At 44.3% G+C, this 22,571-nt stretch overlaps 2 protein-coding genes and 1 long non-coding RNA gene across 4 annotated transcripts; 2 read left to right on the forward strand and 1 right to left on the reverse strand.

Annotated features, from left to right (window-relative positions):
• The first annotated feature begins 590 nt into the window (after window positions 1-590).
• dcaf15 (DDB1 and CUL4 associated factor 15) lies at window positions 591-14,862 on the forward strand. Of its 2 annotated transcripts, none has more exons than XM_055664176.1 (13): window positions 591-715; window positions 2,723-2,820; window positions 2,932-3,076; window positions 4,151-4,257; window positions 5,195-5,331; window positions 5,431-5,601; window positions 6,358-7,173; window positions 8,081-8,169; window positions 9,692-9,820; window positions 11,619-11,701; window positions 12,569-12,673; window positions 12,758-12,894; window positions 14,125-14,862. In XM_055664176.1, the coding sequence occupies exons 1-12, from the start codon at window positions 641-643 to the stop codon at window positions 12,882-12,884; spliced, it is 2,082 nt and encodes a 693-aa protein (XP_055520151.1). In that variant the 5' UTR covers window positions 591-640; the 3' UTR covers window positions 12,885-12,894; window positions 14,125-14,862. The 2 variants fall into 2 exon arrangements, with proteins under 2 accessions (XP_055520151.1, XP_055520150.1); XM_055664175.1 differs by having other exon boundaries at window positions 12,758-12,873.
• On the reverse strand, window positions 11,160-16,325 carry LOC129714518 (uncharacterized). Its single transcript, XR_008726358.1, has 2 exons — window positions 16,196-16,325; window positions 11,160-11,988 (listed from the first exon to the last, which is right to left on the reverse strand). It is a non-coding gene; the product is annotated as an uncharacterized LOC129714518 (long non-coding RNA).
• Window positions 16,245-21,828, forward strand: clpp (caseinolytic mitochondrial matrix peptidase proteolytic subunit). The gene is made up of 7 exons (XM_055664181.1): window positions 16,245-16,406; window positions 17,095-17,196; window positions 17,873-17,944; window positions 18,023-18,119; window positions 19,518-19,705; window positions 20,709-20,814; window positions 21,579-21,828. Exons 1-7 carry the CDS (start codon window positions 16,260-16,262, stop codon window positions 21,737-21,739), a joined length of 873 nt encoding a protein of 290 aa, XP_055520156.1. The 5' UTR covers window positions 16,245-16,259; the 3' UTR covers window positions 21,740-21,828.
• The last annotated feature ends 743 nt before the right edge of the window (window positions 21,829-22,571 follow it).

Consider the following 22,571-nt stretch of genomic DNA (forward strand, 5'->3'; position numbering starts at 1 on the left):
CCAATGCCCGGGTCCTCCAATGCCCCGGGTCCTCCAATGCTCAGGGTCCTCCAATGCCCCGGGTCCTCCAATGCTCAGGGTCCTCCAATGCCCCGGGTCCTCCAATGCCCGGGTCCTCCAATGCCCAGGGTCCTCCAATGCCCAGGGTCCTCCAATGCTCGGGTCCTCCAATGCCCCGGGTCCTCCAATGCTCAGGGTCCTCCAATGCCCCGGGTCCTCCAATGCCCAGGGTCCTCCAATGCCCAGGGTCCTCCAATGCTCGGGTCCTCCAATGCCCGGGTCCTCCAATGCCCCGGGTCCTCCAATGCCCAGGGTCCTCCAATGCCCAGGTCCTCCAATGCCCAGGGTCCTCCAATGCCCAGGTCCTCCAATGCCCAGGTCCTCCAATGCCCAGGTCCTCCAATGCCCAGGTCCTCCAATGCCCAGGTCCTCCAATGCCCAGGGTCCTCCGAGGTGGGGGCGCTACAGCGGCTCCATGGACAAAACAAAAACCCGTTAAGGCTTGCTGTCGCATTGATTGACGTGAGCCCTGTCCAATGGCAAGTGGGGGCGGGACGTGTAGGAGCCAATAGCGGGCCGGCGGGGGCGGGACCGGAGCATCAAGTTGGGTTGCGCGGAAGGAGGCGGTTTGAGGGAGAAAATGGCGCCGAGCCGGAGTAAGGGTCCGGTTGTGAGGAGGAAAAACAATGTGCTGAGGAGCTTATACCGGCTAAAGGTACTGGAAGCGGCGGTACACCGGGCTGGGAACACTAAATGCTGCATTTGCAACGTGAAAGCCCCCTCCCAAATAAAGCGTAAGGGGGATAAAAGTCAGGCTGTGTGTGTGTGATTTAACATGACCCTTGTCCCACAGTAACAAACATAGAAACATAGAAATAGGTGCAGGAGTAGGCCATTCGGCCCTTCGAGCCTGCACCGCCATTCAATATGATCATGGCTGATCATCCAACTCAGTATCCCATACCTGCCTTCTCTCCATACCCCCTGATCCCCTTAGCCACAAGGGCCACTTCTAACTCCCTCTTAAATATAGCCAATGAACTGGCCTCAACTACCCTCTGTGGCAGAGAGTTCCAGAGATTCACCACTCTCTGCGTGAAAAAAGTTCTTCTCATCTCGGTTTTAAAGGATTTCCCCCTTATCCTTAAGCTGTGACCCCTTGTCCTGGACTTCCCTAACATCGGGAACAATCTTCCTGCACCTCCAGAATATAATCATATAACGTGCATCATAATGAAACACTCCCAATAGACCATTCCCTTCATATTCAAAAATACACCCACCTCCTAATTAGAGTTTCTGGGTCGAAATTGGATTGTGTGATTTTTATTTTTTTAATTTTAGATCGCCCTAACTCAATTGTTCAGAAAGACTGGGTTGCATTCCTATAGAAATGTTCACCTCTCCTCCAGGCTGTCCCAAGATGCAGACAAAGAACTACTTTCAACCAGCCCCGTGTAGTAGGGAAATGCAACAGTCAGTTTTGAAAATGGAAAGTTCTCACTTTCTTAACAGTGTTCTTGATATGCACTTGCATTTAAAAGTCACGAGGCTGACCCAAAATCAAAAAACAAACATGGATATTTGAAATTAAAAGAGGGGCCAACACCTCTTCTGAAAATGGTGACTGTCTTATCAGGATTGCCCAATGTGAAAGCAGCATTTAGTTTTCTGCTAGTGTGAAATTGATCAGCTTATTTTTGCAGGTATTAGGGCTGAATATTGACATTTGTGGTGTGTCTTAATGATTGAGACTGAAATGTGAACTTGCGGGTGGTTGCATACACTGATACCCCAATTAGTGTTCCCCACAAGAGCACTGATTTGTTAGAGTGGCCTTGTTCTTGGGGACTGAACATGAACAGGTTTGTTCATACCTTAGTCTGCAGAAGGGCTCGACCCAAAACATCATTTACTCAAGTTCTCCAGGGATGCTGCGTGACTTGCTGAGTTCCTCCAGCACTTTGCGTTTTTTTATTCTCAAGTCTGCTCTACTATTTGATCGTTGCTGATCTATTTTCCCCAATCAACACCATTCTCCATTCCATACAGCTGTCTGTTTACATCTTCCCTTTTTTTTATAATACAGGCACTTATAGAGGGGTGCCGACCAAAAATGTCCCGTATCCTTGTTCTCCAGAGGTGCTGCCTGACCTGCTGAGTTATACCAGCACTTTTAACCTCAACACTCCTTCCATGTGATGCCGTGTTTCAACATTGAAATCATCAATTTCGGATAACAATGTGTCCCATTTGATTTAGAATTAACCAGATCTGATAAAAGAGCGCAAGTGTCTGGTAAAGCTGTCGCCTAGTCTACGCTTGGTCTCGCTGATGTAGAATCCATTTGCATGCACCTCTGATCTCTTCCATTGTATTTAGTGCTCTGAATATGGCCTCCTCTGCACCAGTGTAGCCTGGCGTAGACTAGGCAAACTCTTAGTCAAACATCTGTGCCTGTCTTGCAGAATTACTCCAGCATTTTGTGTCTACCTTCAGTTTAAGCCAGCATCTGCAGTTCTTTCTTACATACTTAATTTGGTTCTTGTCTGAACTATTTGGGTAGATGGAAAGAAACAATTTGTGGTGGTTTGACAGGAGCCCTGGACTGGAGATGATTAGACCAGAAGTTAAAATTTGTATAATTAGATGCCCATCGTCACATGCTCTGATTTTGCATGACTGCAGTAGGATGTTACATATTTCATATTTTTAATTACAGATAACTGGACAGTTTTCTCATCGAATGTTTCAAAATTTGCCACCCATTCTTTGTGTCCCCTTGAAAAACATAGTGGATGATGATTTTTTACTAGCTGGGTAAGTACATTTCCTGTCAGCAAGCATTTATACAACATGAGAGTCATTTCAATACAAAGAGGAATACAAATGTGTCTGTCTTTTTTGAATTTCATTTTCCTGTTTCCACAGTCATATATTCCTTGGTTTTACAAAATGTGGTAGGTATGTACTGTCCTACACCAGAGATGTGCCAGAGCAAGACTTTGATGAATTACCCTACTATGTGTATTACCTGTACTGGTGGAAGTTCAACATCCATGACAAGTTGAAAAAGGCGAGTAACTCTTGAAGAAAGCAAACCAAACTCAGTGACCCCTGAAAGGGTCTTATTTTTTTTCCTCTACCTGTTGGGATCCATTCCGTCAATTTTTTGGGTTAGAAATGACTTGCATTTGTCTATTATTTTTTTTAACAGAGAAAGCTCTCAGATTTATATGATATATTGAGAAGTCACATAAGATGACATGAGAACAGATAATCAAATAGGCAGGTTTTATCAACAAGCCATGTAAGAAAAAACAGAAAGGTAGCGGTGCAATTCAGGCAACGTTCCGATGAACCTCTTCTGCACCCTCTCCAAAGCCTCCATCTTTCCATGTGGCAAGCGAAACTGCTTGAAATACTCTGAATGTGGTTAACCAAAGTTTTATAAAGCTGCAACATGAGTTCCTCACTTCTATACTCTGATGCTACGACCGATGAAGGCAGGTATGCCCTACACCTTTTTTACCAACCTATCCACTTGTGTTGCCACTTTCACAGAGTTATGGACTTGTACCCCAAGATCCTTCTGTACATCAGATATACATGATAGAGCGACTAAACTTGGGATCAACAAATCAGAATTGGAAGGTAACGGATATCGGAGATAGAGGTCACAAAGCAAAGTGACATTCTGCTTGTGAATCTCTGTGCAATACGCAATGGCAGAGGCCAGCCAATTAGCCTGTTTGCACCACTTATCAGCACTGGGAGCACTAGAGGTTGAGCCAGCCAGAGCAGACACCATGCTTTGTTGCTATTGTGAAATTAGTGTAATAAATTTAATGTGTGTGTAGATGCCCGCATGCATGCAATTGTGGTACATCTGTCACTCGCTGTCAATGGCACATTAATTACCTGTACAGTACCAATTTAACACATCCCATACTGGAAGCAGGGAAAAACTTGTTATCCTCGAGCTGGGAGTGATTTCCAATTTGCTCACAGTCACACATTTGGACACATTAGCTGTGCTTAATTCTATACTCACTTTTTAGTTTTTTTTTTAGAAAAACGTGCAAGTTGAATTACTCTGCGGAAGACGACTAAAGATTGATTTCACTCTTTTTGCTTTATTGAATTTTAGGTTAGGCAAGTGCTTCTTTTCAAAGATCAGGAAGTGTACAGTGACCTGTATCTAACTGTGTGTGAATGGCCAAGTGATCCCTCAAAGCTTATTGTGTTTGGATTCAAGTGAGTAAACTTGGAACAAGATTTGGATGTTGCTGGCAAGGTTGGCGTTTATTGTTCATTCCTAATTACTCTTGAAGTGAGTGGGCTGCTCTGTTATTTCAGATTTAGTCAAACCACATTGTTATTCAGATTCAGATTAGTTTACTGTCATAAACACCAGGGTGCAATTAAATAAATCGTTCTCAGGAAACTCAGATTACACACTATGCACAATAATAACAGATGCAACAATAAGTACATATAATAACGTCATAAAAGGGAACTGCAGATGCTGGTTTATACCAACGATAGTCCAAATGCTGGAGTAACTCAGCGGGTCAGGCAGCATTTCTGGAGAAAATAGATAGACTCAATCGAAAGAAGGGTCCCGGCCTGAAATGTCAATGAAAACATGCTGTCACTTTCCCTACATTATAGCAGTGACATTTGTAGTACCGTGTCGGCAGTAAGGTCCTTTGAGATGCCCTGAAAGTTGCTATACAAGTCTATCTCTCACTCTGATTTAGATGCATGTGAGCTCAAATCCTTCGGTTAAAAACCTGTCACAAAACTAGTGTATTTGCTAACCATTACTAAATCAGTTTACTCACTTCTCTGTCACTGCATTTTAAGTAAGGAGTTATCACAGTGCCCTTTCTGAATGTAAACCATCCAAAAGAGATGAATGATTCATTAACTTTTAGTTTCATCATGGTTTTCTGGTGGGTTTATTTTTAATATTTCCCCTATCTAGTTCTTTCCAATGGAGGCAGCCAAGTAATAGTGTTGTATTTCCCTTATGCCTGTGGCTGGTAGAAATGTGGGAGACACCCTTCTCATTGGGACTGTTATTTATAGGGGATGGGTGGGGGATGTTTGAGAGATTGTGTTTAAAAAATAAATAAATATTCTACATTCCCTCCACAAAGTTGAAATGCAATCTTTTTGTTTAATACAGCATTCGGTCAGTAAATGATCTGCTGATAAATATGGTTATGAGCGATGAAAATGATAGAGATATTTATATCACAACTGTTGCCACACCGCCATTTGTGCTGTGTCCCGACTGCAGAGATATGGCTTTGCTTAATACAGGTATGAATGTTAACCATTTTTTTGTATGTGTGCGCGTGTGTGCATATGTCTTTGAGTGTTTAAATTATTGCATTTCACTTGCTGTTGTATGTTTTACAGGTGAGCAGAATGCCTATTGCCTGCAGCACGGCTTCATGCTTCACACTAAGTACCAGGTGGTGTATCCCTTTCCCACGTTCCAGCCTGCTTTCCAGCTCAAGAAAGATGGAGTAGTGTTACTTAACACCAGCTACTCTCTGGTAGCATGTGCAATATCTGTAAATACAACAGGTATGGCCCAAGTGGTCATTGTTCATACGGGAACCTAGATAGTATGGGGCTGGAATAGGCGCAAGATAATTTTACAGGAAAATTATGGCATTGTTTTGTTCAGGCAGTGTAGCACAGCGGTAGAGTTGCTGCCTCATAGTGCCAGAGATTTGGGTTCAATCCTGATTACGGGTGCTGTCTGCACCGAGTTTGTATGTTCTCCCTGGGACCAAGTGGGATTTCTCCCGGGTGCTCTGGTTTCCTCCCACACTGAAAAGGCGTGCAGGTTTGTAGGTTAATTGGCTTTTGTAAGTTCTCCTAGTGTGTAGGATAGTGCTAATGTACTGGGTGATCTCTGCTCGGCACGGAAGCGATGGGCCAAAAGGCCTCTTTCCAATCTGTATCTCTAAACTAAACTAACTCTTGGGAGCGTGGTGATAGTATATTTGAAGCTGAGGGCTGAGATCAAATAGGAAGGTGGAAAGAATGTGAGAATTGAAATTGGAAAAAACAGAACATTGTTGTCATGGATAAGGTGCGCTTGCAGTGGAATGAGGAGATATAGGTGAGAAACGAAAGATTTGAGGTTAGGACTGAAGGCCCTTGCCTATTTCCTTGCAGCAAGCAACCTAGTGGGAGAGGAAAGATAGAGAGAAAGTAATCCGGTCATAAAATATTGCTCACGTGTTGAAACTAATCGAGAAGATGTGCATTGCTTTAACTATGTTTTCCCATTCAGATCCATTTTACACCTTTTGTTTTCTGTGTGACTCGCAGGGAAAAATGAACAAGTTCTGTACGGCAAGAGCAGAGAAAACGGTGAGCCTCCAGGAGATCATGAGGTGGATCCAAGGACTTGTATTTCACCGGGATTATGCAGTCCCAAGTCAATTCATAACTGTGAAGGCACAAAACACCCTTTATGCAGCCAAGGAACCCTGGACTCTGCCTCTCACAAAGCCAATGCTGACAACTGCCCGCACACGGAAAACTGTTTGGAGGAAGCGTTGAGCTGGGAACATGAAGCCTGCAAGCACGCCGTTTTGGCAGCGTGTAACCCTGCCCACTGCGACCGTCTGTCTGCTGCGGGCAAAGCAAAGGAGTTTGCAGCTGACATCTTCAGACGAGCGAGAGCTGCCACCGGCACCCTGGAGCCGTTGGGCAGCGTAGACATGCGCAAGGAAGATGCCCTACAAAGGAAACTTGCGGAAGACTGCCTCCATATCCCTAATCTGCAAGGAAGCGAGACTTCGGAAACCCTTCCTTCCGCCTCCGGTGAATCCAAATTACCGAACCAGTGTTCTAGTTGTGTTGCAGATACTTGTAGTTATGCCTTAAGTACCAAGGAATCACATTCCGTTGTTTTGGGGTGCACTTGTACCACCCATGGGAAGCCCACCCTGGACAATAGTGCATCATCTGATGCTCAAGCAAGGACTGAAGGGACAAGTTGTTTTGTGCAGAGTGACTGGAGCACAACGGATGATTGTAGTACCCAGCACCAGGAAACTGTACAAATAGACCCAGGTTATGTGAATTACATAAAGCTGCACTATGTTTTGGAACCCACTGGCATGGTGGTAGATGATGAAGGTAAGTAGTCTTGTGAAATCTATCGTGGCTTAGTTTTGTTTATTGTTTTACGTGTACCGAGGTACAGTGAAAAGCTTTAGTTGTGTGCTAACCAGTCAGCAGAAAGACAACACATGATTACAATCGAGCCATTCACAGTGTACAGATACATGATAAAGGGAATAACATGAATACCGTTTAGTGCAAGCCAGTAAAGTCCGATCAAAGACAGTTTGAGGGCCTCCAATGAGGTAGATAGTAAATCAGGACTGCTCTCTAGTAGTGGTAGGATGATTCAGTTGCTTTATTTGAGGAGTCGCTACTGTTCCTCACTGCAGAGCTGCAGACAAGAAAATATCAGGACCAACAAGGCTGGCCACAATGACTTCAGGCGGGATGGTGCCCTGGTAGGCCCATTGCTGTTAAGGGACGGCGTGATCTCAAAAGGGAAACAATGTGGAGAACTGTGGAACTGATAAAATGAAAAGAGATGAAGGGAGCGTAAGTAGAAGCTACTTAAAGTGAGAGAATTCAATGCTCACACTACTAAGTGGTAAGCTACCCCACCAAAATATGAGGCGTTGTTCCTCCAATTTGTGTGTGGTCTCACTCTCAACAGGACAGAATGGTCAGTGCGGGAATGGGAATTGAAATGGTTGGCATACCGTAGGCCTTGGCGGGGTGCCTTGGTTATCACCAGGAGCCTTGAGGTACTGTGTTGAACAATGCTTTTAACATCATGGGAGGTTGGGGTGTTGTTTGCAATATGGAAGTGTGTAACAAGCCCAAGTTGATTGCATTCCTTTTTTCAATTTTAACTCTGGCTGCATCTTAGAATCATTATTTCAGACCTGATTCAGTAACATCATCTCTTATGCAAAACTGTACCTTTTATGTGGGAGACTAAAAGTGTTTTTGTTTCTCACAGGATATGATGATAAGATCTCATTGCCCTTTGTAGTGACTGACTTGAGAGGAAAGAATCTGAAGCCTTTTAAAGAAAATGCCTTGTTTCAGGTAACTTACCCAATCCAAATCCATTATATAAATGAGACTGTGATCCTTATGGCCTTGAGAACCTACTGTGGTATTAAAAAAAAAAAAGGCACAAAATGCTGGAGTAACTCAGCAGGTCAGGCAGCATCTCTGAAGAACATCGAAAGATGATGTTTCGGGTTGGGTCCCTTCTTCAGACTCCCGACCTGAAACCACATGCCCATGTTCTCCAGAGGTGCTGCCTGACCCACTGAGTTTCTTCAGCATTTAGTATCTTGTTCTTTGTAAACCAGCATCTGATGTACGTTGTTTCTAATGTGCATCAAATCGTACATGCTCTTCATAACCTTTGACTCGCCTTGTTAAAATCTGGCTCATGGCCTTAAACATGACTTGTAGACAGTGTGCATCATAATTCTTTCCAACATTCAAGGATAAAGCTCCCTATTGAGTAACCCAACCGAGTCATCAGAAGCCTTGAGGATTAATTGACATGACTGTAGCAGACTGCTGTGCTAAACAATGCTTTTAACATAGGAGTGGTGGTTGAAATATGGAAGTGTGAAACTAGCCCAAGTTTATTGTGCAGAAAGGAACTGGAGATGCTGGTTTCTACCAAAGATAGACACAGCTTCATCTGTATCAGTACCTTGTATTCTGAAGAAGGGTCTTGACCCGAAAATTCACCCATTCCTTCTCTCCAGAGATGCTGCCTGTCCCGCTGAGTTACTCCAGCATTTTGTGATCTACATTCCTTTCTCGCAAATCCATTCTTTTTACCTCGACATCTCCAGATAGAAGTGAGTTCTGTGTTCTGAAGGATAGATTCTTGTAGATCTAACATAGCTGGCTTTTAAAATCTATTTAAATGCTTAAGATGAACAGAGACATTTTAAAACAGTTCATACAGATTTATTTAATTGGAAGAATAAATGTATTTAAAATCATAATGGAGAATTAATTAAATTAATGAAAACATTCAGATTGAGTAAAATGAACAAAAAAATCCAAACCACTTATCTGCACTCAACATTTTAGACATGTGGGTGACCTAATTTGCCTTGCATGTTGCTGTAAAGCCATCAGATCAGGATAGAGTCGAGCAGTGGGAGAGAAGGCCAGATGGTCCAGTTCCGACTAATGCATAGCAACGCACTGAAAGGAAATCAGACATCAGGTGACTCCTTAGGAGCAACCTGGGACTTCTGGCAAATTGTATTTCCAGACATTCAACAGAGGCCCCATCTGCAAATGTTTCTACTGTAGATTAACCAGCTGGTATGTTTCACACACTGAAGCACAGATAGAATCAAGATATAATGCATACAGATCCTCAGTTTAATGTCTCATCCAAAAGATGGGAACTCTTACAGGTTGTATTTCCCTGTGCCATTCTACAAAGGATTTATGTGTGTTCCATGTTCAGTGCAGTCACGGCTGTTCTGTGGATGTAGATTTATTTATGGAAACTATTTATTGCATGAGATGTTGCACTGAAATCATGTGCCTGCAAGTGATTGTCCTATATTTTGTCTGTTTCTAGGGCAAGTACCTGACTGTAGAGCAACTGACACTTGACTTTGAATATGTTATTAATGAGGTGATAAGGAATGATGCTTCCTGGTCAAAACGCTACTGTTCCTTCAGTGATTATGACATAGTAATCCTAGAGGTGAGTAATTAAACAGAACAAAGGAAGGGTTATGAACCAAAGAAGGGTTTCTCCAGCATTTTTTTCCTGTAGATGCTGCCTCACCCGCTGAGTTTCTCCAGCATTTTTGTCCCATAGATGCTGCCTCACCCGTTGAGTTTCTCCAGCATTTTTGACCCATAGATGCTGCCTCACCCGCTGAATTTCTCCAGCATTTTTGTCTCTCTTCAATTTTCCAGCATCTGCAGTCCCTTCTTAAGGGTTTTGAACTGCTTGGCAGTGGTGTGGTGTCGGAATATATCTTGTCATGTTGAATAGCTGTTGACCAGTTCCTGATCCATCTTAAATATTCACTACTTCCATCACCGGCATACAGTGTATCTATAAACACCATCGAGCAGCTTGCCACGGTATGTTCAACATTGTCTTCCAAACTCATGACAAACAGTACAAGAGCAGAAGTGTCTGGAGAAGTGTCACTACCCCGCGGACTCCTTCAAAGTCCCAAGCCATCATGATTTGGAAATACGTTGTTTACTTAGTGGCCATTAGATTGAAATGCTGGATCTCACTCCCCCAACAATGCAGCTCTTCAACACAGCAACATGCCACAAGTTTAGGGTATGAGGGGATCTAAATCGGCCAGGCATTGAAGGCAATAGGATAAGTACTGAGAGATATGGTGCCCTTTGGTCAGCCTGGATGTAGTGGGCCAAATGGACTTTTTGTGAGCTGCATGACTTTATGATTCTATCTCAAAATATTTTTGATGGTTTTGTCAATCAGCTCAGCAGGGATATATACTGCGTCACATGTCAGTATTTCTGCAGGAGTAGCTTGTTCTGGCTTGTAACAAGGTGTAATCCATTGCAAGTGTTCCCAATAATATGGGAGAATGCAACTTATCAGGGTCCTTCAAGATAAGGACAGACTTGTTGAATAGGTAAGCTGCAAATGCAGGCAGACAAGATCCTGAGCCATATTTCTAGTTTTGTTTTATACAGCAAGCACGCTTGGTTCCACACGTGCTATGAATCTGCTGGATTCACTCAAACTATCTATTCTGGCCATTTGACATTAGTCTCTTGATAATGAAATTAGCTAAGTGATACAAACCCTTTGATCCATTGCTGAAGAAGTGTAATATCATCCAATTAAACATTAAATTGAGACTTGTTCTGCTGCTTCTAGATCCAAAAGATCACAAGAATTTTTCAGAAATAGGTATTGGTGATATGTGTTACCGACTACATTATTTTCAATTTTTGGCATTCATACAAGATATGTTACTGGCACGAGCAAGATCTGCATTGATTGCCCAACTACCTTTCAATCTATTCTATCTCTGTAAACATTCTGGTTATTATTATGTCACTTTATTTCTCACATGTACCGAGGTACAGTGAAGTTAGTTTTGTATATAGTTCAGTACAAGTATCATGATATATAAGCACTTTGATACATATTAGATAAGTATCTCATACAGTTAAAGTAAATAGCAGTAGTACACCGAGATAGTATACCGAGTCGGCAGTTGGCGCCCATTCCAAGTCCCAGTTGTTGTAAGTGCAGGGATCTTGATCTGACCATGAAGGCCTGTGGTCCTGGTGGTGTTGCAGGGTTGGCCTGGCCAAGCGAAGCCGTGGTGTCCTCTGCCGCTGCTTCACCGCTAAAATGGTCTTGTATGTTGTCTGTTGAAGGGCCTTGTGTGAAGACATAAATCAAAGTTCCGCTGCACGCAAGTGCAGTTCGATGTCTGCTCGCTGTATTTAGATACGTAATTAGCACCTATAGAACACTGATCTGTTTTCGTTCCAAGGTATGTCCGGTAACCAACCATGTCATCATTAACATAGGACTGCTGCTCTTAGCATACCCTTCAGATGAGGAAGGACAAGCAAGGTAAGTTCAAACTATGAAACTTAAAAAACTTCAGCAACATTTGGACAGAAACATGGACTGGATAAGTTCAGAGGGATATGGCCCAAACGCAGGCAGGTGGGACTAGTTATAATGGGAAAGTTGGGCCAAAGGGCCTGTTTCCAAGCTGTTTGGCTCTATGTCTCTATGACCTATTAGAACAAAGGCACATTTCCACATTACTGCCGGGGGGGGGTCCATGAAATTTGTTCGCTAAGGGCGAGTTTCATGTTGACCAGGCAGGCTTCTGCACCATATTGCTGCTCTTCCTGTAAATTGGAATAAAAGGATATGCTGCAGTTATTTTTACCACCAGATAAAAGTACGGGATTTTCTCAATGGGGATCGGAGCATGTGACCCATCAAAGTTACCCCGACTGCAAGGTCATTCACATTGTTGCTCTTTAATCTGAAACATTAAGTACTAGTTAATTCCTGCACTCTCACTGTACTCCACCTTTCATGAGTACAGGAATCTCAGTGTTACTGTTTTGTTATTATGTGCCTGTCCCTTTAAACAATGTTTACAGTCTGAACTATGTATTAAATTGCTATTAAACTTTATTGTTCCAAGATGGCGGCGAAACCGGTGTTTGCAGCGGCCTCTCTCAGTGAAAATCAGTGCTACCGCGTGTTATTGGAGCGAGCGGTGTGACTGTAGCCTATTTTAGATATGGTAATTTTAGATATGGTAATTTTAATTATTTAAAGCTATATGTATTTATTCTGTTTTTATTAACCGCACTGATGGGAACTGATTGAGAAACAATGTTTTTGCTTCATCTGTGCATGTAAGTACTCAGTTAAAATGACATTAAAGTAAATACTGAATACTTAATGATTTTTCAGACCCAAGGCATATCACACTTGTTTGAAGGGTGCGTGGAACCTGAACACAGGCATCTTTGCGACTGTGGGTGTTGGAGAGTTGACCGCTGTCCAGGGTCAAACAAGGTAAACTAAACGGTGCATTTTCCCTGCACCACCTCGGTTGCGAAATGGAAATTCAGCCCAGCTAATATTTGCTCTCTTACACAGCGGCAGTGTTTGGAGTACCTTTCGGAAAAGCTGCGTTGATGTCGCAATGCGATGGCTCGTTCCCGAAAGTACCTTTCGCAATGTCAACAGGATGACCAACGAAGCTTTGCATAAAGGTGTGCGGTAATGCCGTGGATGTGAGTTGTATGTGGCACACACCATCCAGCCAATCCACTACAAACTGCCTTCCCTTCCCCAGTGCGAAACAGCAGCCACACACCTCCCAGTGCCTTGAGGTTTATGTGCACTAATTGACCTTGTCGACAAGCTGTTTCTTCCTTTCCCATGTTCTTTATTCAGAGAGGGTGTGCCCATTGAAGGAGCTCAGCTGCAATATTACGAGGCATATTCCCCCTTCCCCTGTGAATTGTCTGTTATTCACTTGGATAGTTTCGTTTAGACATAGTGCTGAAACATGCCCACAGAGTCCACACTGACGAGCAATCACCCCCTCACACTGACCTGCACACCCTAGGAACAATTTTACAACTTACCGAAGCCATATAACCAACAAATCTGTACCTATTCGAAATGTGTGAGAAAACCAGAGCACCCGGGGTAAACCAACATGGTCATGGGGAGAACTTACAAACTCTGTACAGAGAGCACCCGGAGTCAGGATTGAACCTGGGTCTCTGGCGCTGTATGGCAGCTGCTCTACCGTTGTGCCACTGTGTCGCCCATAGAACTGCTGATAACAGACTTAAAAGTCAGGAGATGTGTAAAGGCAACCTTATTTTGACAATAGATAAATGCACTGTTATTTTGTGCATTTATCTATTGTCATTTTTCTTACCAGCCCCTCAAAAATCTGTTCCAGTTAATCACTCCAGTAGAGTTTGAGTCATCTTGCCTGTGAAGTTGTTTCACAGCCATGTTGTTGTTTAGAGATCAAACATGGAAACAGGCCCTTAGGCCCACCTAGTCCACGCCATCCAGTTCACACTAGTTCTGTTATCCCATTTTTGCATGTACACTAAGGGCAATTTTACCGAGGATATTAACCTACAAACCCCATGTCTTTGGGATGAGGGAGGAAAACAGCGCCCCCAGCGCAAGCCTCCTTGATCACAGGGGGAACATGCAAACTGCACACAGACAGTGTCTGAGCTTGGGATTGAACCCGGGTCTCTGGGCTGTGCAGCAGCAGCAGCACGACCAGCTGCGCCACCATGCTGATCGCTGAGGCAACGCAAATGACCTGTGCCATATTTAATTTGCCTGCAGTAATCTCATGATCATGTTGTTTCAATTGCATGTATCACACTGTATGCCGACGAGCTGATTAGCCTTTGCGATTGTCTGGAAAACCAGGAAACAAAGGGTAGGTATACAATGATTTAATGTGAATCTTGGCTTCTGTCTAGGTCGCTCGCTGAAGCGCCTGGCGGATAGCGGACGCAGTATGTGGATTGTTCTGTAGTCGTGACTCTCCATCATCCATTCAGACGATGACTATTAAAGGGAAGATTCAAGAGACCATCTCTCAAGAACAAAGCCAGTGCCAATGAAGATTTTAAGAAGTTTTTTTTTATAAAGCTACCTCTTTATTCAGAATTGTGTTTCATTCATTCCTTCGCAAGCCATTAAGAAACCCTTGGAGATTTTAGGAATAAGAATTGATATTCCAAGTGTGTGCACAACATTTGAATAGTTATGTTTTTTTGAGACTGGTACTTAAATACAAGTACTGTCCTTCCCCTTCACTGAAGTTTAATATCTCTGATGTTTGCATTACCTCAGTATCTAATTTACGACTTTGTTAATTTGTGTTAATGTCTTTGAAGATTTCCAGAGTGCTTATCTGGATAGTATTTTTGTTAGAAAGGCAGTGCAAGTACGTTTAACATTATTTAGGGTCTAGTTTAAAAAAAATTGAGGAGCTGGTTGCACTCCTTCTTTGATTCATGACTCTGGCCAACAATACTTGTTGTCACTGGACATAAGGCATTCTTCATAGCAGCCAGTCTCCTTCAGAATCCATCAGTGAGATGGGTTTCCTGGTTACAAATTTGCAGATAATATGTGATGTAACCAGTTTCCACGTTTAGCTGTTGCTGAGTATGAACATGTTCCTCTGATTTTTAATAAAGGAGATTCAGAAACTTGGTGTGATTGTCTTCTGTGGAAATGTAACACAATGTTGGCTCACTGAGTAGAGATTGGCCCAGCTAAGTTGCCATTAAAACTCAGACAGCATCAGAACTTGCTGCCAGTAACATCAAAAGACAGGAAGCAGACTGACAAGATTTAAAGCCAAGATTTGCATTAGATATTTACTGCAAATTATCTACTATTGAGGGGAGCTGAAAATGTATTTGCAAAGTGGAGATTTAAAAAAATATATTATTTTCCTGCTAGAGACAGTTGGCTCCATGTGAGCAGAAATTACTGGATTTACTAACAAGCCATGGTCTACATTTGTGAGTATAACCAATCCACAAAGATGTTTGGATCACACATGGGAGGAAGCAGTCTCAATCTGAAAACGAATCAATTTATTTCCCATGTTGTTGTAGTGGATGGGTCATGAGGGAGTGGACTGGCAGTTGTGTGTCTGTCTATGCTTGCAATATTACCAGCACCATCAAGAGCTGTATCTAATGGTGACCTAAAATGTTCATTTTTTTTTTATTTGCCCCCACGCACTGTTCCTCAGACAAACCTTCCTGCCTCCTCTTCTATTTCAGACAGATATCAAGCAACCCCTGCCCCAGCCTCAGCTAGATAGATAGATAGATAGCCTTTTATTGTCATTCAGACCGAAGTCTGAACGAAATTGCATGTCGAAGTCTGAACGAAATTGCAAGTCTGAACGAAATTGCAAATTGCAACGAAATATCTCTGTATCGATCAGGTTTGACAGCGAACTGTTGACAGAAGAGTCAATTCCACTAGTTTCTGCTGGGAAGTCCACTCTGGGGAAGAACAAAAAAAGGAGGAAAACCCTTCATTTGCAACTTTAATATGCAATGAGATGAGCAGATAGATTCTTGCTCAATCCAACTAACCCTTCTAGTTTATACCATAGGCCCAACTATGTTACCTTTTGATACAGGGGGCTTCCAACATACAAAAGTATATTCTAATGCAAGCTGGCTCTAGGCTCGAGAAGCAGGGCCTCTCCCCGACCTGCCGAGTATTTGCAACCTTCTGAATGCTGTAGTCAATAGGTGCAGGAGGAGGCCATTCGAGCCAACTCTGCATATCGAGCCAACTTGGACAATTTCGCATTTATACCAAGCCAATTAAACGGCAAACCTGCACGTCTTTGGAGTGTGTGAGGAAACAGAAGATCTTGGTGAAAACCCACGGGGAGAAGGTACAAACTCCGTACAGACAGCACCTGTGGTCGGGATCGAACCCGGGTCTCAGGCACCAACTCCACCGCCGCGCCACCGTGACCGCCCGTTTCTCCCCCCGCCGGACCTGACTTACCCTCAGCGGGAGCTCTGCCGGCCGGCAGCGTTGACTCTGGGCAGCAAGAGGACTCTGGCTCCTCATGAATCATGAAAACAAAGGCCGGGAGTTCCCGGAGCCTGGCGCTAGGCCGCGTTGCCATGGAGACGGAGGCTGCCGCTGCCGGGGTGCGTCACTTCTGGGGGGTGGATCCGGTGAGGGGGAGAAGATGGCGGCGCACAGGCTGGGGGTGAGGACAGGGAATCATCCCGAATGGGAATAGACTGGGATCGGGAATGGCAATGACACTGGGAATGGGAATAGGTGTAGGGGAGGAGATGGCGGCGCACAGCCTGCGGGTAGGGACGGGGACATGGACAGGGGAATGGGGACAAGCTGAGGGTGAGCATTGGGAAGGGGAAGGGGAATTGGAATGGCAATGGGACTGGGAAAGAGTCTGGAAGTGGGAATGGGAACAAGGGACTCGGAATGGGGACAAGCTGAGGGTGAGGAAGGGGAATTGGAATGGGAATTGGAATGGCAATGGGACTGGGAAAGAGTCTGGAAGTGGGAATGGGAACAAGGGACTCGGAATGGGAACAAGGGAATGGGACTGAATCAATGGGGAGACCATGACGCTATACAGGCTGAGGGCGAGGACATTTTCTTCTTTCGTGTGGCATGCACAGCCTAAAGTTGTTGGACAATTTGTTCTATTTGATCTTTCGTTTTGTGCACGTCGAGTTGATTGCATTAGTCGAAACAGAGCGGACCACGTGAAGGTTGCATTCTCCCACCCCGGGCGATGACTGGGAACCAGGGACTGGAACTGGGTTTGGGTCAAGGGGAGACCATGGTGCTGCATAGGCTGTGGATGAGGGATGGCAATGGCAATATTCACCATGCACTTCCATGCATGTATATATTTTTTTACACAGACATTTCTGCACCGTTCCAAGTGGCTGGCGGCAGGGTGCAGGAAGATCCATCAGACGTCAGGCTGCAGCCATCCATTAGTCCCTATCGTCATCGAGCAAACTGTAAGTGCTCTAAGGGGAACAAATCCCTTTGTGAATCAGATAACATGCCACTTCCAGTACAGGTAGTTCTGCTGGAATGCGATAGTTGCATTTTTAAGGCCTTGAGTTAGAGAGAATCCCGTTATACAAAAAAACTGTCAATGGGGGGGGGGTTTAGCTTGAGAGTTTCACACTCAAAATAACAACGCTTTTTTTCCCCTAACAGTCATCAAAAATAATGGTATTTTTAATACTTTAAATGACTGCAAGCTGTGAATGCAAGACAATATATTAAAGGTCCACCGCCGATTTTCCGGCAACTGCCGGCTCGTCTTTGGGAAGTGGGAGGAAAAGAGAGCACCCTGAAGAAACCCATGTGGTCACAGGGAGAATATGCAAACTCCACACAGACAGCAGCCGAGGGCAGAATTGAACCCAGGTCTCTGCCACTGTGAGGCATCATCTCTACTAGTTGCACCACCCGCAAGTTGAACAGGAGTGTGATGGAATCATCACATCTGTAGGTAGTGAAGGCACTTGTGAGTTTTAATAACTTGATTTTTGAGACAAGGCTCAGATATTGGAAAGATCTGACTGATGGTAATGAAGGGGATGTGGAATTAGGGGTTCAACTCAAAACTAATTGCTCGATCAAACAAATAGTCATTTGTGCTCTGCAATCATCTCTCCCTTCTAGGGCCGTGGAGAGCGAGCTTATGATATCTACTCAAGGCTACTGAGAGAGAGAATTATTTGTATCATGGGGCCTGTGAGTATTATTTGTTTTGAGTGTCTCCTTACTTTGGCCGTGTTAGTCGACTTCATTAACTGTGTGTGTTTCTCTCAGATAGACGACAATATTGCCAGCTTGGTCATCGCTCAACTGCTGTTCCTTCAGTCCGAGAGTAACAAGAAGCCGATCCACATGTACATCAACAGTCCCGGTGAGCTCCAGTCATAGATTGTGGAAACAGGCCCTTCAGCACGGTAGGAGGGGCCCCAGTTCCATCACCTACCGCCCTTGCTCCTCGTCCATTGCATCCGACATCAACACCAGCTCCCTCCTCCCAGATGCCTCCATGTTGAATGCTGAAGATGTTGATCCCTGGGCGGCACTCCATACCCCACCTCAATATTGTTTAACAAATGCTGGTAGCACGATGGTGCAGCAATAGAGCTACTGCCTTACAGCTTCAGAGACCAGGTTTGATCCTGACTACGGGTGTTGTCTGTACGGAGTTTTCACGTTCTCCCCGTGACCTGCATGAATTTTCTCTGGGTGCTCCAGTTTTCTGTCGCATTCCAAAGACGTACGGGTTTGTAGGTTAATTGGCTTTGGTAAAATTGTACATCGTCTATAGTGTGTGCAGGATAGCATTAGATTCAGATTTCAGATTCAGATTCAACTTTAATTGTCATTGTCAGTGTACAATACAGAGACAACGAAATGCAGTTAGCATCTCCCTGGAATAGCGACATAGAATATGATTTCAATAAATAAATCTATTTACATGTATACAGACATAGTGTTTTTTCCTGTGGGAGGAGTGTCCGGGGGGGGAGGGTGATTGGCAGTCACCGAGGTACATTGTTGAGTAGAGTGACAGCCGCAGGGAAGAAGCTGTTCCTGGACCTGCTGGTCCAGCAACGGAGAGACCTGTAGCGCCTCCCGGATGGTAGGAGGGTTAACAGTCCATGGTTGGGGTGAGATCAGTCCTTGGCGATGCTGAGCGCCCTCCGCAGACAACGCTTGCTTTGGACAGACTCAATGGAGGGGAGTGAGGAACCAGTGATGCATTGGGCAATTTTCACCACCCTCTGCAGTGCTTTCCAGTCGGAGACAGAGCAGTTGCCATACCATAATGTGATACAGTTGGTAAGGATGCTCTCGATGGTGCAGCGGTAGAAGTTCACCAGGATCTGAGGAGACAATGGGAATCGCTGATCGGCGCATACGCGATGGGCCGAAGGGCCTGTTTCCGCTCAGTGTCTCTAAAGTAAACTAAACAAAGCTATACTGCATTTCATATTTTTGTTTAGTTTATAGTCTCGTATACAATAAACCAATAAACATTTATTGTACTGTGTTGAACAGTGAAAAGCTTATGTTGTATGCTAACCAGTCAGTGGAAAGACAATGCATGATTACAATAAAGCTATTTACTGTGTGTAGACACATGACTTACTAGAGAATAATTACAGTTTAGTTTATTGTCACCTGTGCTGAGATCCTGTGAAAAGCTTGTGGTTTTGGAGTTCAGGACTGTCCTCTAGTTGTGGGAGGATGATTTGGTTTCCTGATTCCTTTAAAGCATGTCCACCTCCCCCCTTCTCTTATGCAGGCGGTGTGGTGACAGCTGGCCTGGCTATCTACGACACCATGCAGTACATCCTGAACCCCATCTCCACCTGGTGCGTGGGACAAGCTGCCAGCATGGGCTCCTTGCTGCTGGCTGCGGGCTGCCCCGGAATGAGGCACTCCCTGCCCAACGCACGTGTCATGATTCACCAGCCCTCGGGAGGGGCATCTGTAAGTACCCAGACTCCATCTGGCCTTGTGCCATTGTCCTAGCTCAGAAGGATAGAGCATGAAATCGGCATTACTTGTCCATGCCGACAGAGTTGGTATTCTGGGCTAGTCATTTGGAAAAGAAAGGCCTAAATAAAGTGGACGGAGAGAGGACGTTTCCTATAGTGGGACAGTCTAGGACCAGAGTGCACAGTCTTAGACTAAAAAGATGCGCTTTCAATATGGAGGTGAGGAATTTCTTTAGCCAGACGGTGGCAAATCTGTGGAATTGTTTTGCAGAGATGGCTGTGAAGGCCAATAGTACACCTATATACACCCCTTAATGCCCTTGCACCATAGCAGGTGGTGGAATCAGATACAATAACCCCATTTCTTTCAGAGGGGTGAAGGGAGACAATTGGAAAAAGCTAGCCATGAAAGGAGGCACAAGTAACTGCTAATGCTGGTTTAGTTCAGTTCAGTTTACTTTATTGTCACGTGTATGAGGTACAGTTAAAAGCTTTTGTTGCGTGCTACCCAGTCAGCAGAAAGGCGATACATGATTACAATTGAGCCATTTACAGTGTGTAGGTACATGATAAGGGAATAACGTTTAAAGCCAGCAAAGTCTGATCAAGGATAGTGTGAGGGTCACCAATGAGGTAGATAGTAGTTCAGCACTGCTCTCTGGTTGTGGTAGGATGATTCAGATGCCTGATAACAGCGGAGAAGAAACTGTCCCTGAATCTGGAGTTACGCTATTTCACACTTCTGTACAAAGAAGGATAGAGGCATATGGTCGTAATGTGGGCAAACAGGCAAATAGGTTGGCATGGATATGGTGGACCGAAGAGCCCATTTTTGTGCTGTAATATCCTGTGACTCTATATCAGTGGCTTAGAGTGGTGCAGTTACCAAAGATGCAGGAATACTTACAAAGCTGATTGCAATGAGGGGACGTGTAATGCAGGTGCAGATACAGATGCAAGCACTAATTGCTGGTGTGTGTGGTGCTTGTTTACAGGGCCAGGCAACTGACATCGCCATTCAGGCAGAGGAGATCCTCAAAATTAAGAAGCAGATCAATAATATTTATGCCAAGCACACTAAGCAGCCACTCGAGGTGATCGGTAAGTGCTGAATGCAATCAGTAATTTCAGATTGAAGTGATCATCTTCACAGAAACATAGAAAATACGTGCAGGAATAGGCCATTCGGCCCTTCGAATTGCACCGCCATTTAATATGATCATGGCTGATCATCCTAAATCAGTACCCTGTTCCTGCTTTCTCTCCATATCCCTTGATCCCATGAGCCCTAACAGATAAATCTAACACTCACTGACTAAAGAAATCCCATCTCATCTCCTTCCTAAAAGAACGTCCTTTAATTCTGAGGCTATGATCTCTGGTCCTAGACTCTCCCACTAGTGGAAACATCCTCTCCACATCCACTCTATCCGAGCCTTTCCCCATTCTGTAAGTTTCAATGAGGTCCCCTCTCATTCTTCTAAACTCCAGCGAATATAGGCCCAGTGCCATCAAAACGCTCATCATATGTTAACCTACTAATTCCCGGGGCAACGGGGCTTAGGTGTTCATTCCCTGGATCTGATTAATGCTGATGAGACAAGGGTGGCATGGTGGTAGAGGTGCTGCCAGAGACCCGGGTGCAGGAAAGAACTGCAGTTGCTGGTTTAAATCGAAGATAGACACTAAATGCTGGAGTAACTTAGCAGACAGGCAGCATCTCTGGAGAAAAGGAATGGGTGACGTTCACTCCACAGATGCTGTCTGTCCCGCTGAGTTACTCCAGCATTTAGTGTCTGCTGGCAGCGGGTGCAGTGCGTAACCCTTGTCCATTGTGCTGCCCTGACCACCCTGTTGCTTTGCAGAAGGAGCGATGGAGAGGGACCGCTACATGAGCCCCGTGGAGGCTCAGGTGTTCGGGATCATCGACAAGGTCCTCGTCCACCCTCCGCAAAACGGGGAGGATGAGCCGCAGTTGGTTCACAAGGACGACCCCACCTCGACATCGGGCTCAGCGGAGCCCTGAGCTGTGCCCCCCGCCCCATCTGTTCACCGCTCGCCCAGCTTCTCCGCAGTGTGTAGATTAATATTTTTATTAAATGTTCACCACCCAAAGCCTCTCCGATGTTGTGCTACTTCACGTTTCCGGCCCTCACCCAAGATATGTGGTCTTTCCACCACTGACACACACCATTACAAGTTTACTTTCAAACTCTTGAATGGCGTCAAGAGCGTTTTATTGTCATATGTCCCAGACAGATCAATGACATTCTTACTTGCAGCAGCACAACAGAATATGAAAACATAGTGGACTGTAAACAATTTAATAAATTGAAAAAAAAGTTCAGTGTGTGTGTGTATATATATATGTGTGTGTGTATGTATATGTGTGTGTGTGTGTGTGTGTATATACGTAATTTTGTGTGTGTATATATATATATATATGTATATATACACACATGCACCTGCACACGCTCACACACACACACACACATATATATATGCATATATACACACATACACGCACACACTTGTGTGTGTGTGTGTGTGTATATATATATATATATTATAGATAAAAACAGCAAATAATATTAGTGCAAAAAGGCAAAACCAATGCCCCCAAGTCTATGCAGTTCAGAGCTTATTTGGAGGTTATAGTGTTTAATAACCTGATGGCTGTAGGGAAGAAGCTGCTCCTCAAGTCTTAGGATATTTCAGTCGGTTTGAGGTTAAGTTAGGGAGGAGGAGAAATTGCAGATTTACATTTATGTGTAAGTTTATTGTGAACCAATGCTGCACAAGCAAAACATGACATGGAGCCTACATAAGAATATAGTGGGATTCAACTGAGATTCTCT

Source organism: Leucoraja erinacea, chromosome 39 (genome assembly GCF_028641065.1).
Source record: "Leucoraja erinacea ecotype New England chromosome 39, Leri_hhj_1, whole genome shotgun sequence".
NCBI classification, from domain to species: Eukaryota; Metazoa; Chordata; class Chondrichthyes; order Rajiformes; family Rajidae; genus Leucoraja; species Leucoraja erinaceus.

Coding starts and splice junctions, on each gene's coding strand:
- dcaf15 (XM_055664175.1), top strand. CDS start 641: ATGGCGCCGAGCCGGAGTAAGGGTCCGGTTGTGAGGAGGAAAAACAAT. Junction 8,170..9,691: donor AAGAAAATGCCTTGTTTCAG/GTAACTTACCCA, acceptor GTCTGTTTCTAG/GGCAAGTACCTGACTGTAGA. Junction 12,874..14,124: donor CAACGAAGCTTTGCATAAAG/GTGTGCGGTAAT, acceptor GCTTCTGTCTAG/GTCGCTCGCTGAAGCGCCTG.
- clpp (XM_055664181.1), top strand. CDS start 16,260: ATGAATCATGAAAACAAAGGCCGGGAGTTCCCGGAGCCTGGCGCTAGG. Junction 17,197..17,872: donor CTATCGTCATCGAGCAAACT/GTAAGTGCTCTA, acceptor TCTCCCTTCTAG/GGCCGTGGAGAGCGAGCTTA. Junction 18,120..19,517: donor CATGTACATCAACAGTCCCG/GTGAGCTCCAGT, acceptor TCTCTTATGCAG/GCGGTGTGGTGACAGCTGGC.